We start from the raw sequence: 15,308 nt of genomic DNA on the forward strand, positions 1-15,308 counted from the left end.
TGGGGCCGTGGCCATTTCCTGGGGAGACTGTTTAGTGCCTGACTGCACTCTGCAGGAAGAATCTTTTTGTGATATCCAGCCTAAACCTCCCTGGCACAGCTCCAGCTATTTCCTGGGTCCTGCCACTGGTCATAGAGCAGAGGTTGGTGTGCATCCCTCCACACTCTGCTTTATAACCTCCCTGTACAAATATCTTCCTTCACTTTCCTCTGCCTCAGGTGCTTCTGTCATCAGCCCAAGGATTTTCTCTCTCCCACGGCTTATATTCTAGCTGGAGGCTTTTTTGATCCTTCCCTGGCTTGTCCTGGAGAGACACCTGTGACCCAGGGATAGGACATCCCCTTCCAGATGGTGTCCATGGAGTACATGGGGTGCTGACTGCTGTGACCCACCTAGGGACAGAGGGCACAGCTTCTGGAGGCACATTTTGGAGCACTCAGAAATGATGTCACAGTCCTGTGCAGAGCTTTATCAGGTAATAAACATTAACATTACTCAGTCCTGACAGCAAGCTTGTTGCTGGAATGGATTTTTTGAAAGAGGAGATGAAAGACTGGTGGGAGAAAAGGACCTGGATACCGTCTGACTGAACATCCACATCCTCCCATAAAACTTCACCTCAAACAAGAGTGTTTTATACCCAGCCCTTTGTCAGCTTTGAGTGATCCAGCCTCAGGAACCAGGATCTGCAATTGCCCCTATTTCACACAGAACAAACATTATTCCTGCCATAAACTCTTCGAGGCAGGGCTCATGTTTTTTTATGTTCATTTGTCCAGCCTCTTTTCCAAGCCCACTGTCTCCTGACATCACATACTCACAAACCTCAAAAGTGCCTCTAAGATATGATAGTCTCTTGACTAATTTAACTGAGGGCTCTTTTTTGATGCTGCTTCTCGTGGGCAGGTGCAGAATCTGGGATCCCAACAGAGGCAAGACTGCCACAGGCCCACCAGGCTCAGCAGCACTGAGTGTGTATCTCCAGTAGCTGCACATCAATGCAGTAACTGCTCCTGGATCTTCCCCCATTGACCTCTTCAGACTCCAAGATCTCTCCAGCAGTTATCCAGGGCCCTCTGAGCCTCTGGGAGTCAAATCCTCTGGTTTTCACCCCCTCACACACTTGGAGACTCCTGCCTCCCAAGGCTCTTACCCAGCTTGTCAGCTCCTCTAGCTGGACACTCCTGGGATCACACAGTTCATTCACACACACAGAGATCACAGTTCCAGCCCCTGGCACACGAGCCGTTCACCCATAGTCCCACTCTGTGGAGGCTCTCAGACCTCCCTACAGAGAGAATAAACAGTCCCTGACCCAGGAAAGGATTAAGGAATGGAGGTTAATGAGAAGCCACATCACAGTGTGCTGATCAGAATCACACTACCCAGTAAACTCTTCACACAGCACTGACCACTCTTGTCCCCTGAGCCTTATTTTTGTCCTATGTTTGTTCTCTCCAAATTTTGCCAACCCCTCCATTTCCCCACCTTTGATTCTTCCCCTAGGCTTCCTACAGTAAATCTCATAGGGTCCTGTACTTCCTCCACATTGATAATATTTCCTATATACCTGTGCAGGGAGAAAGGGAGAAGAGTGAGATTGGGTGGAATGACCTTAAACCTCATCCAGTCCCACTCTCTGCCATGGGTGGGAACACCTTCCACTATCCCAGGCTGCTCCAAGGCCCACCCAACCTGGCCTTGGATCCTTCCAGGGATGGGGCAGCCACAGCTGCTCTGGGCACCCTGTACCAGGGCCTCACCATCCTCACAAGAGGAATTCCTTCCCAATATTCCGTCTAACCCTACCCTCCAGCAGTGGAAAGCCATTCCTCCTTGTCCTGGCACCCTTCACCCTTTTCCACTCCTCCTTTCCAGTTTGAAGAAGTTCATCTTCCCCTACCTGATGTGCCATAGATCTCTCACCACCCTGGTCACCCTGCATTGGATTTTTCAGGTTTTTTTCACAGGTATGTCCCAGGAGAGAGGCTGGACATCTACCAGGAGATATCAAAAAGTCAAAGATGCCTGGGGGGACATCAGATGTCTGACATCTAATAGATGTTAGATTAATGCTGACATGGATATTGGGATTCACTGTCACCTCATCCACTGGAACAGCAAAGCAGAACATTTACTGATCTGGTCAAAAAGTGTCTCACCATGACAGGAATGAAAACAAATGAAAACAGCAATAAAATACAATTCTGATTCCAGTGTCTGATTGTGCAAATATCCCAGGCATAGCAGAACATGGGATTTGTCTTTCATATTCCTAAGAGGGAGAAAAAAAATGCTAAGCTAAGCTTCTGGAAAGATCGAGGAGTGTTTCTATTTCAGTCCTGATATTTTTTATCAGAACATGCAAAATATTTAATGCAAATTCTCCTTGGGTGTGCCATTGCTTTTATGGACTTTTTATTGCCTATAAACCAAATCACGTCATTGCTGGTACTTTCTCTGACCCTTTAGTTAAAATGTTACCTCAAGGACAATCCCATCTTTGTGTGCTCAGTGTTTGCTGAGCACTCCAGGATCCTTGGATTTGCATGGGGTGGGAGCAGAGCCCTACCCAGGGATAACACCAATCCCATCAGCATTACCTCTAATCCTTCTGCTTTTTTTCTATGAAGAACACTGAAATATCCTCAAAAAAAGCTTCATTTGAAATTAGCAAAAGCTTCTCCTGTTTCCTAGGTGGAGGCAAGTCAGAAATTCACTGATATCAAACAAAAAAATCAAAAGGGTGACTGAGCACTGGAGTGGGCTGCTCAGAGAAGCTGTGGAGTCTCCATCCTTGGAGACATCCCAAAGTCATCTAGAAACGGTCCTGGGCACTCAGGTCCCAGGAAGGTGGGACTGGATCACCCCCAGTATCCCTTCCAACCTCAACACTCCAGGATTCTGTGAAGAAAAGGGTTTCAGCCTTTATATTTTTGTACATTTGAAAGGAAGAAAGTTTTTTGCTGTTAAAACAACTCATTTTACTGTTGACCTCAAGTGCTGTCTGGATTTATCCCTCTATGGAAAATTAATTAATTAATTAATTAAGGGTGTGGAAGGGAGTAAAGGAAAAAAGCAAGGGTTAACAGACATTCTGAAATACAGGAAGAATATGGGGAAACCAGGAGGTGATAATTGCCAGATTAATGGGAAGCCAGTGGCTAATGGAATAGAAGCAGATAAACACAGCATTTCTGGATAGAAGGGATACAGGATGGGAATTGGAAAAAAATGATAGGATTAGTATTTTAGATAGGACCTAAAGCTGGTTGTTTGAGAACACTAGTGGCTAGACCTTGAGAAGAGAGTAAAAATATGAAAAATATGTAGAAAATATATTTTTTAACTAAGAAAAAATAATCAGAAAATTTTGAGCTTCAGCAGAATAGAGGGAGAAATGGGCAGGGAAATCCTGTAAGGAACAAGAGAGTCATGGGGCAAGAATGGAAGGGGAGGAATAATAAAAGCTGGATAAAGAGCCACACTGCAGAATTAAGGAGAAAAAAACCAGCCTGAACTCCAACAATTAGAGATAAAGACTGGGGATGGTGCCAGTAGGAAGGGCCAGAAATGGCAGCCACTAAGTAGAATAAATGGATTTATCAGGCAAGGCCTGGTTAATGTGGAAATGTGGAAGAGCCAAGCAAAGTGAGGAGAAAGGTAAGAGAAATTTGGGGGGAAATGCGAGGCAAATTTAAGGGAGAACAGGTATAGAAGTCTGTGCATCCGATAATGGTGAGAAAGGGGAAAATCCCACCCTCCTGATGACTGTGGACATTTTAACATAGAATTACAGTGGCAAAGGGACGAGGGGAATCAGGGACTGGGGGTGACAAGTGCTGGACACAGAGAAGAACTGCCAGTCTCTGGATTAACCAGTGATACAAGGAACTCCTGGAATTACAGAACTGATGGAATTTGTCATCTTGGTGCTCAACAGCTGCAAAAAAGCTCCGCTGTTGGGAGCTGGCAATAAAGGAGTGTTAGGGTGAGTAAAATCTCATATGAGGGGAGGAGAAAGATATCAGCATCGGACTGACGTCTGTCCTCTCATTAGTGATTAAACATTAATAGCAAATCATAGACTCAATCATATCCAAGAATCCCAGAATGGGACTTTGAAGCCCATCCCATCTCACCCCTGCTATGGTCAGGGACACTTTTCACTTACAACAGGTTGCTCCAAGCCCCATCCAACCTGGTCTTGGCTCCCCATCTCTGCAAAGTAGTGGGATTCAGGAGTCACTTATAGAACACAAGTGGAGAAAAGGAATGAACTTTTTAATAAGTGGAATGGAGAAAATAATGCATTTAGAAATAAGAAGGGTGTGTGAGGTAACACAAGCCTGATGGTTTGGTGAAAAGGGAATCAACATGGTCTTTTCTCATAATACAAATTACCCAACTGAATCACCAGTGTGACAATTCATTGTAGCTCATTTTTCAGGGACTGAAGTGTTGAAGAATCATAGAATCACAGAATAGTTTGGGTTGGGAGGGACCCCAAAGATCATTTAGTTCCAGCCCCTGGCAGGGACATCTACTGGACCCCTCAGAAAGGCTTTATGCTGTTACTTGATGGTCAGAATTCAGATCTGCCAAAAGCAGTTCTTTCTGATTCTGATGTGGCATTTCACTCAGGTCAGCATTTGGGTTATAAACACACAGATCACGAGGTGCTGTCAAACCAGTGAGATCTGTCTGCTCCCTGTGGGATGAGGGTTGGGAGCTGAGAGCAGTCCTGTTACACAGCACATGGGTGAGCCGAGCAGGACAGACAAAAACTGTCATAAGGTTCAGCCAAGAGTTCAGATTTTAAGGATTCATTGGATGAGGCAGATCTGAAGTTAGTTTGGGAAGTCAGTGTGCAAGCCAGGGACCGATCGGGTCCAGGGACAGTGAAGAGAATCAGACAGAGCCCTGTGATCGCAGGGCAGGTCCATCATGAAGAGACAGGTCCCAGTTCAAGCCAGAGGGGTGGTCTGTGGTTTGGGGTCCTGATCATCAGGCCTATTGCCCGGCCCACACAGGAGGTGGGGACCAGCACCCCTGTGGTACCTGGCTGTGGTGGAGAGCAGCACCCTCCAACACAGCCCAGAGCTGACTGAAAATGTTGGCCAGGGGCAGGTAGAGAACTCAGATGACCTCAGATCCTCAGAGCTCCCTCAATACCGTCAGGGCTTGCAACCAAGATCACCAAAAGACCCAGACCTTAAAAATGCAGTGCAGGGTGTGCTCTGTGGGAAGCACCATCAGAGGCTGCTCTTTGGGGCCAGGAGCAGCCAGTCCCAGCCTCATAGTGCTGCTGGTTTGGTGGTATGATTCTGTGACTGTTAATCACAACTACTCCTGCAGAGCTAAGCCTGGCATGTGCTGACTTTCTGCAGATAACAGCTCTATGTGGAACAATTTTTCTCTGACTGATGTCCAAACACTCAATATCCTGACAGGGAATGCCAGCAGACCTTTCCAACCCCTAACCATTCTGTAGGGAAGGGAGGCCAGGGATGAGGGGGTAATTCTCGGCTGTTCTGAGTTACTTATTTCAGAGCAAGCATAGAGATATTTTGTACTTTTCAGTGGAGTGAAATATATTTTGGGTTTGGGAGGTGCCCACAGGAAGGTTTCCAGTCCAGCCCTCCTGCCCCATCTGAGCACTGGCAGTGTTTCAACAGGATCTCAGTTCTAATCCTGTTTCCAACAATTCTCCCTTTCAAAATCCATAACTTCCTTCTCAGGAGCTGGTTCAAGCTGCTGTGCTGGGACCTGAGGATTTGTCACATTAGTTTTAAGGGAAAATATTAAGTCCCTTCTCTATTCGGAGAAATAACTTCAGTTTTAAAAGAAGTCCCTGCAGTGTTTGAGTCAGGGAATCGCATTTCCAGAGATGCCAACTTCAAGGCAGCAGGAAGAGCCTTAGTGAGGGACTCTATCTTTAGAATTTGCTCTAGATCCATTTTGTCCTGGGATAGTCAAAATATTGAATGTAACACTGGATATACTCTTCTACACCCTCGCAGTTCTCCTATCAAATGAAGTAGGAATTTATGCACCTCATGATCATTTTCTAACATCACTTCTAGATTTAGGCTCTAAATTCCAGGGCTGAGGATACAGATTTGGAGCCCTGAGAGTCTTGGTAGAACTTGGTTGCTGAGTTGAGGCCTCCATGTATAAAAATGGAATAATAGTTCAACAGTTCAACAGTTACAAATAGGAGGGAAAAATTTTAAATCTCTGCTGTGGATTTGCATTACCATGACAGACCTAGGGGTACTCAGCTTGGAGAAAAGGAGGCTCAGGGGGGAGCTTCTGACTCTGCACAACTCCCTGACAGAAGGGCGTAGCTGGCGGGGTCAGGCTCTGCTCCCAGGGAACAGGGACAGGATGAGAGGGAAGGGCCTCAGCTTGGGCCAGGAGAGGGTTAGGTTGGAAATTTCTTGATGGAAAGGGTGGTCAGAAATAGGAAGGGGCTGCCCAGGGCAGTGGTGGAGTCCCCATTCCTGGAGGTGTCCAAGGAAGGACTAGCATGACCCTGCTCTGGCGTGGGAGACAAGATGGGGATCAGGGACAGGTTGGACTCAGTGATCCTGGAGGGCTTTTCCAAACCAAATAGTTCTGCAGTTCTGTGACTACAAGTAGATTTAAGTTCAGGACATTGTTAAAAGATATCTTTTATTTAGGGAAGCCGCAGACATTAAATGCTTTGTATGGGGAAAAAGCAAGGAGGCAAGAAGAGTATTCTAAAACAAAATCCACCCCAAACCCCAGCAATAACAATAAACTAACAAATGAACAAACAACAAAGCAAAAAAATCCTAATTATTATTAGTTTTTATTGCCTGTACAGAATATAAACATGGGCAGATAATTTCTTTACAATCTTACCACCAATAAATAAACAATGCTTTCATTTTGATGTGATTCTAGCACTGCACTTTGGAATTCCTTTCTCCCAAAGAGAGTTTAAAGAACCTTGATATCCAGGGAAAAAATGTTCCTGTGCTACTCTACACCCATTCCCTAAATCAACAGGAATCAGTAAAAGAAACAGTCTGATTTCTGGCTGTCAGAGTGTTCCCAAACACCAGGAATTCAGCTCAAGTTACTTGTTCCAGTTGTGCTACAAACTCAACGGTGTGTCCTGCAGACAGGTGGAAGGGAAAGGGATCCAACACACAAGGAAGGAGGGACTGGGAAAGGGAATAACCCAGTGGTGTTGTGTGTGGTGGAGGCCAAATCACAGACAGATATTAATGATTAGATACTACTTATTGGACATTAAATATTAGATATTGAAAAGGCTACAAGGGGAGCTGAGTTTCATCCAGCTTGTTCAAATCCAGGCAAAATAGTGGGAAATGGAATACCGGGCATTTTCATTCCAGTATCACACAACTTCTGCAGTACCTGCAACTCTCAGAGGAGTAATAGCTTCTTTGCTGGCAGAACTGCTCTGATAGTGGCTCCTGATCCAGGTGCTGCAAGACTGCAGGGATGTCCCCATGAGCTGCCAGCTCCAGTTTGGCTGGAGTGGGAGATGAAGTCCAGGAGTATTGATTGGTGAAAGTACATGATCTTGCCACAGGAATGCACTAACTTCCCAGCTGGACATGTCTTGCATGAGTTTTTCCACCTTCTCAGAAGCAGCCGGCGCAGGCAGCATTGGCACAAATCTCACACAGGTCATCCTCGGCAGCCAGGCCTGTCCGGGAGAAAGAAATAATTCAGTCAGATGTCAGGAAGGCACAGCCACCTGACAAAGCATTTGGAGACTCCTCTGCATTCCTATTTTATCATTTAGAAGATCTTTGTAGATAATACTGCTCGAAGATTTTTATTTGGATGAAGGAATGAAATCAAACCTGAATTGCTTGGGAAGCAATGAAAACATGTGGAAGCAAAAGGACAAGAGGACATGGCAACATGTCCTAAAGTGTCCCTTGTACTGGACAGTAGACAAATGCAATATAAAAACCTTAAAAAGCACACACTTTTGCAGCAGCAGCCCATGGCAGAGGGACTTTGGACAAGGAGGAATGGCTTAAGCTAGAGAAGGGTAGATTTAGATGAGATATTGGGAAGAAATTCCTCTCTGTGAAGGTGGTGAGGCCCTGGCACAGTTTGCCCAAAGCAGCTGTGGCTGCCCCTGGATCCCTGGAAGTGTCCAAGGCCAGGTTGGACAGGGCTTGGAGCAACCTGGGATAGTGGACGGTGTCCCTGCCCACGGCAGGGGTTGGAATGGGATGAGCTTTAAGGTTTCCCCAACCAAACAATTCAGTGATTCCATTATTGTACTTGGATGAACTTTTCCATGGTCACAGCAGAGGAATGTGCCCAGTGAACAGCTCAGCTCAGCACTGCAGGAGTTTTCCTTAGGGGGTTTGTGGAGCCCAACCTTTGCAGGAGAAAGGGCAGCACAAAGGAAGCCCAAACCCTCCCAGCTGCCCTAGAAGTGATACAGAAGTAATTCTGTGGCTTTGTCTCCTGTTATTGGAATGTGTAAGGTTGAAAATTGTGATAAAAATTAAAACTACAAAATATGGACATACTCAGCCTCCTAAAAATCATTGGTGCATCTTCCCTCTTGCACACAAGCCGGAATTCCTCAGGGAGGTGTTTTTCTTGGCATGGGGAATAGCTGGCCATGGGAACCATCATGCGAGGATTGATGTGTCTGTTCCCATCCATGAGCTCTTTCAGCTTCTTCACGGATTCCAGGGGGAATTTCAAGTCTCCATCCTGTGCAGAACCAGGAAAAAGAGGTGTCAGGAAGTCAGACCTTTGGCAAATCCATTCCAGCTCAACCAAGAGCTTTCCCAAAAAATATAACAGAGGGAAAAGATGGTGTTGAAAGAAAGCCCAGACAAAACTTGTGCTGAATGAAGGCAGTGGACAGAGGGAGAATTCGGGCCTGGCTCATTCACATGAGACAGACTCATAAAATCTGGGATAGGAAGATCCAGGCTGGGAATCTTCAGCCTAGAAAAGAGATGACTGGGCAATATCACAGAATTCTGGAATGGGTTAAAGCTCTTCGCATTCCACCCCCTGCCACAGTCAGGAAGGGACACCTTCCACTAGATCAGGTTGCTCCAAGCTCCATCCAGCACTTCCAGGGATATGTGGCAGAGATCTACAAAATCATTTCTTGAATGAGGATAAACAGGAATTTATTTGGTTCACCTTTTCTCCTAACACAGCAGTGGAAGTGTCAGGTGTTGGCTATGACCTGGCAGGGTGTGACCAGCTCTTCTTTCACACCACACCACACATTGCTCAGGGCTTAAACCTTTGACCCCAAGACATTGTGGAAAGTTTCCATTAATTTAGAATCATAGAATCTCTCGAGTTGGAAGGGACCCACAGGGATCATTGACTTCAGCTCCTGGCCCTGCACAGATGGCCAACAATCCCACCCTGTGCCAATTTATAAATTGCCCACACAATTTGTAAAAAACGAGTTTTTGGAAGCATAAGTATGGCAATTCTGACTCCAGAAACTTAAGGCAGCTGGGACAGGACTCTGAGAAATATTACTCTATGTTTTTGTTTCTTCTCCTTGTGCATCAGTTAAGGGTCATTCCCTCAAGAGACTTCCCCCTTTCCAGGTAATAAATTTAAGTTGCGGGTGTTGCAGCTGTTTAACCGGGGGCACAAAGTCTGTATCCATCTGCAGATAATCAGAGTTTGGCCTAAAAGACAAATAAGCATTTTCAAACTGATTTTTATCTACTGTTTTAACATAGTTTCATGGCCATCATATAGTCAGTAAGGTGATGTGGGAGGTTCCAACCTAATGGAAGGGTTTGGAACAAGACGAACTTTGATGTCCCTTCCAACTAAAACCATCCTGGGATTCTGAATTCAAGCAACAGCTCCTCATCCAAAGAAATAAAATTCAGTGACTAATACAGCACATGACCAAATTAGCATTTCTTTCACACCCCATGAGTCCAATGGGGAATGGTGTAAGGTAAGTGGGGAGGGGATTTGATTCTGACTGGGGTTTTGGAGGGTTTTTACAGAATCACATTGTTTTGGTGTTAAAGGTTTAAAAAACCTGATCAGATAGACTTTGGATAAGCATTTATTAAGTCAAATTCTTTTCTCTTGCAATCAGTTTATGATCTTACTCAAGTTAATTTACCAGTTGAACTCAATGATCTTACAGATCTTTTCTGACCTTAATGATCTATAAAGGTTAATCAGGCAGTGGCAACAGCTGCCCATGGGAGCGGTGGAGACATTATTCCTGGAAGTGTTCCAAAAACATGTGGATGAGGCACCTGGGGACATGGTGGATCTCTCTGTGGTGGAGGAACACTTGGATTTAATGATCTTAAAGGGCTTTTCCAACCTAAACAGCTTTCTTATTCTGTGATCAGCCTGGCTGCCTGTGAAACATTTTCCTGTAAAGGCAGGTCTAGATTCAGCTGTTGGTCACACAACTGAGAAGCAAAACCAATAGAACTAAAAAGAGAGTGGATTTCCACAGGCACAATTTCAGAGAAACCAGGAAGTGGGAACAAACCCTGAGATCTGCAGGTCCTGGGGACAAAAAAGAACAGAGGAACAACAAAACAGAGACAAAACCTTGCCACCTCAAATAAGAAAGATGTATTAGAGAGAACTAAATATGACATAATATGGGACAAAGAAGGGAAGTCTTGGGAACGATTTCAGGGAAGAAGAGTGGAAGCCAACTTTGTGGAGTGAAGAATCAAAGAATCAGACCTCAAAGACCTCAGGTGAAAGGAATGCAATGCACCCAGAGTTCACTGCAAGTACAGTGGGAAAAACACAGATTTAATGAGAGGAGAATTCCAGCTTAAACTTCAGACGTGCACTTCCTACTCTTTTACACAACCTAGAAGCAGCCATTCTCATTTGTTAATTTATTTTATGGCTACAAGTAGAAAACTGAGATGTTTTGCACTGGGTAGGAAGCTGTTTGCTTCTCTGGAGACTGTAAGTGCTGAAGAATGGCTTGAGAGAAAGAAATAGCTTTAGCCTGCTACCTCAGGATATCTCTGTCATCCAAAGGACAAAAAAAGAGAATAGTCTAGGACACAAAAATACCTTATTCCTGGAAACTGCTGCACAAACATAGAGAGTATCAATAATTGTTTAACAAGTATTAGTTTTCCTGGCCACCAGAGGAAGTTGTTTACATTGCAATCAGATTGAAATCTCCCATATTGTCTCTCAGGATGAGTGCAGAGAGATCTGAAGCTTTCCCAATGACAGACCAAGGCCCTGCAGTACCTTCTTATACCCCTTCCACGTTGCATGGAATATCAGCCATAGGTGCTATGTACTTGGAAAATTTCACAGAGGCTCCTCTAATCACTTCTCTACCTATTAATATTTAATTGGATCCAGCTAAACTCTTTTATGTCCTTTCTTGACAGGCTCCATCCCATAAACAGACAGATAATTTCCACAAAGAACTTCCTGCCTTCAATCAGGTAACACAAGACAATTTCTCCTTTGTTACACCTTGTTTGCATCACTCTCCAAAGTCAGCACTTTCACTGCACATGGCTTTAAGTCTAGTAGAAAACTCTAGACATGAAACACCTCAGTCCCTAAGGGATTTCAGGGCAGAGATATGGCTGGAGAAGGTAAATAAACAGCAGCAGCATTTAGTGATACCTGAAGTGTTTTACAGAAGGAAGACCCAGAGCACAGAGACATGCAGGTGGAAATCAAGGCAGAGCAAAGCAAAAATTCAGGTCTGTTAATTTAGTTGAAGATTCCTGTTGCAGCCAGAAGTTTAAAAATTATCAGCACTTTGTTGAATTTGTAATAACAACAAATAAAAGAAAAAAAGCTCACCTGAACATAGACTGCCTGGGAGATGTGCACCAGGACAAGGACTGCCAGGACTGTCCAGGAAAGAAAGATTCTCATACTGCTGGCAAAGCCAAGACTTTCCTGACCTGGACAGATTTATTTCCTCTGCCTGTGGCCTTTCTCTGCCTTTTTTTGTGTCTTTCAGACTGCACCTCTTCTCCTAAGATCTCAGACTGCCCAGCAGTCAGAGCTTTATAAAGACTTCACACAGCATTAGGTTGGTAATCCATTAATCCAAACATTTTATTGACATATCATAAACCCTGAGGGGACTCTCAGATATCTGCTCAGTAGCACAGTTGGCCAGTCACACCCAGGCAGTTCCAAGGTTTTATGAGTGTCCTGGTTTAGGGCAAATTTGGGAGGAAACCTCTGAATGAGATCCCTCCCCCAGCTGGTTCGGGAAAAAATATTTCCTCAGAGAGAAGTGGAAAAAACCTGTTTATTTAACAGACAAAGCACTCCACAGCATGAAAATGAACAATATTAAATAGCAAAACCTCTCTCCGCCCTGAAGACATGTCAAATTCAGAAGAGTCCCCACTGTGGGTCACAGTCCACTCAGACTGTAAAGAGACCCCTCTATGGGTCACCACCCTTCTGGCTCAGACTGTTCTCAGTCCCTTCCATGGGCCACAGTCCAGCTCACTCAGGCTGTTCTCAGTCTCTCTGTGGGTCACAGCCCAGCTCAGTAAGACTGTTCTCAGTCTCTCTGTGGATCACAGCCCAGGTCACTCAGGTTATTCTCAGTCTCTCTATGAGTCACAGCCCAGCTCTCTCTGGCTGTTCTCAGTCCCCTCTCAGGGTCACAAGCCTGGTCACTCTGGCTGTTCCATGGGTCACAGATCACTCAGGTTGTTCTCAGTCCCTCCAGCTCTGGGAAATGCCGCGGCCCAGGCCAGGCCTGGTGGGCCACATGTGTGTGCTCCTGGTGCTCTTCTGGGTTTTCAGTCCAGAACAGGTTCGAACAATTCCAATAAAAATGGAAAAAAAAAACAGTCCAGGGGACTCCTTTGCCTCAGCTAGCCAGAAAAACTAACAAAAAAGCAAGAGAGACCTCTCTCTTCTGTACAGACTGTGTGAAGAATGTGGGGGAACAAGTGCAATCTGTCATAACAAACTCTGCATTTTTTTCTCTCCCACTTCGCTCTTGGAACCAGTCTTAAAGCTGCAGAACTCAATATTCAACACCAACAGAACAGACAATTTGGGGATACAATCTTCATAAAATCACCCCAAGACAGTGAGTTGCTCCACTTTGAGACACTGCATGACATGGGTGGACAAAACATTCCAAACTGCAATAAATAAATGGTGAAGATTGAGCTCAGGCAACACCTGAAAGTCCCCATAATTCTGGCCACTTTCTGCAGAGCTGGGAGTAAAAAAAAGAAGATTGGTAGAAGATAGAAAACAACGGATCCAGTCAGTTGCCTGTTCTAGGGGTTACAGGATTGAACTCCCTCATGGAATCATGGAAATGTTAAAGTTGGAGAAGCCCTCTAAGATCATTGAGTACAGCCATCAACCCGAGATCTGGTGGTAGGTTGTTCACCATTAACCTGCTCTCCAGATGTCACATCCACACTTTTTTTGATCATTTCCAGGAATGGCGACTTCACCTCTGGCCTGGGAGGCCAGTGATTTTCCCATCATCCAGCCTAAAGCTCCCCAGCACAATTTTCCCTGGTCGTCCTGTCCCTTGTGACCCCACTCCTGTCAGGGCTTTGGAGAGAGCTAAGGACCAAGGCTGAGAACCCCGGGCTGTGCCTGCACATGCCCAGCTACAAAATGTCATCTCTGTTCTTTGCAGCCCCTACTTAAAATGCATGTGCTAAAGGGTGCTGTGGGGGGGTGTCATTAAGGGCAAAGGTTGCCAGGAATCAAATCCATTTCTCCACGACTTCCATGCTTATATGGAAACATGAGAAAGTCACACGGATGGAGAAGGACCAAAGCGCCTCAAGTCAGTTCTGACAACGAGCTTAGGTCCTCAAATCTGTAAAAGATTTCTGGAATTTTGTGGGTTTGGGTTAACATAGACACAAGGAGAACAATGTTGCTGATTCCAGCAGAACAGGAGAGGGCAGCAGTCACCCACTGAGCACCTTCCTCAAATCTCAGCAGTGTTTTATGCCCAAAAGTCTCCCATTGTTGCTATAAGCCACATTATTGTTCAAGTTACAGTGAAAATCATCTTACTGCTTGGAGTAAACTTCCAGAATCCAAAGCAGCCAAGTCCCCTGTCAAGGGGCTTTGAGGGATGGAATGGGACTTTTTTGGTTCAGTATAACCCAAAAATTACTGTACAGTTGAAGCTGAGCTGACAATGCACAATGCGAGCTGGCAGACTTGGTTGCTCTTCTCTCCATCAGCCACATCCACATACTTTGAACCCCTGGAAGGATCTTTATTCCAACAAAACAAGCCTGCTTCCTCTCCTGTAATGATTTCTCTGCTTTCTGCTGCCCTGGACAGCAGCCAACAACATTTGCAACCCCACAGCAGCTCAGGCCTCTGTCCTTAACTACTTTAATGTGGGTCAAGGGTGGAACAGCAAAGGCAGAGTAAAAATCTCTGAGAACATTTCCCTTGGGAATTTTTACAACCATTTTCTTTCCCAAAACCTGGTTTATCCTCTGCCTAACCCTGAGTACAGCTTGGTAGAAACATAACAGATTAAAGAGGCATAGAGGGAACCAGAGAATTGTTAAGATTGCAAATAAACAAGAAAATCAAGTCCAGTCCTGGGGAGAACCCAAAGAGATGGACAGGCAATTTTGGAGAGGTGCCCAAGAACACTGAACCAACAGATGCAGACAGAGTTGTAGTCAATGGTTCTATGTCCAGTGAGGCGTGGTGTACCTCCGGGCTCTGCCTTGGACCAATGCTCTTTGGTGCCTTATCAAGGACACAGTGCCTTGGGCCTGTGCCTGTTGGCAGGTGGAAGGAAGCTGAGCAGGAGCAGCGATGCACCCAAAGGACGGGGCCAACCTGGAGGTCCTAGCCAAGCTTGAGAATTGGGTCTGTAGGAATCTCATGAGGTCCTGCACATAAGCTGAGAAAATGCCCAGTCTCAATTCAGGCTGAGAATGAAGGGCTTGATAGCAAGACCTGGAGCAGAAGAAGGACAAGAGAGGGACAAGCTCATTTCTGGACTGATACTGAAGTTGCCACAGCCCATGTTCAGGACCTTGTATTTGTCTGCCTTGATCCTCCTGACATTCCCATGGGCCTATTTCTCAGACTTGTCCAGGTACCCTTGAATTGTATCCTGTCTCCTAGATGTGTCACCTACACTGCTCAGCTCAGGGTCATCTGCCAACATGCTGAGGGTGCCCTTGATCCCAACTGTCAGTGTCGTTGCTGGAGACATTAAAAAGCACTGGTCCCAGTACGGATCCTGAGGGACACCGCTTTGTCTCTGAGCTCCATCTGACCCCTTC

General features: G+C 45.4%; 1 protein-coding gene across 1 annotated transcript; it reads right to left on the minus strand.

The window, feature by feature from the left end:
• Positions 1-6,829: 6,829 nt before the first annotated feature.
• Positions 6,830-12,014, minus strand: LOC306812086 (guanylin-like). The gene is made up of 3 exons (XM_079326357.1): positions 11,845-12,014; positions 8,556-8,745; positions 6,830-7,708 (listed from the first exon to the last, which is right to left on the minus strand). The coding sequence occupies exons 1-3, from the start codon at positions 11,917-11,919 to the stop codon at positions 7,644-7,646; spliced, it is 330 nt and encodes a 109-aa protein (XP_079182483.1). The 5' UTR covers positions 11,920-12,014; the 3' UTR covers positions 6,830-7,643.
• Positions 12,015-15,308: the final 3,294 nt, after the last annotated feature.

The sequence above is a fragment of the Erithacus rubecula genome, assembly GCF_903797595.1.
Source record: "Erithacus rubecula genome assembly, chromosome: 24".
Lineage (NCBI taxonomy): Eukaryota > Metazoa > Chordata > Aves > Passeriformes > Muscicapidae > Erithacus > Erithacus rubecula.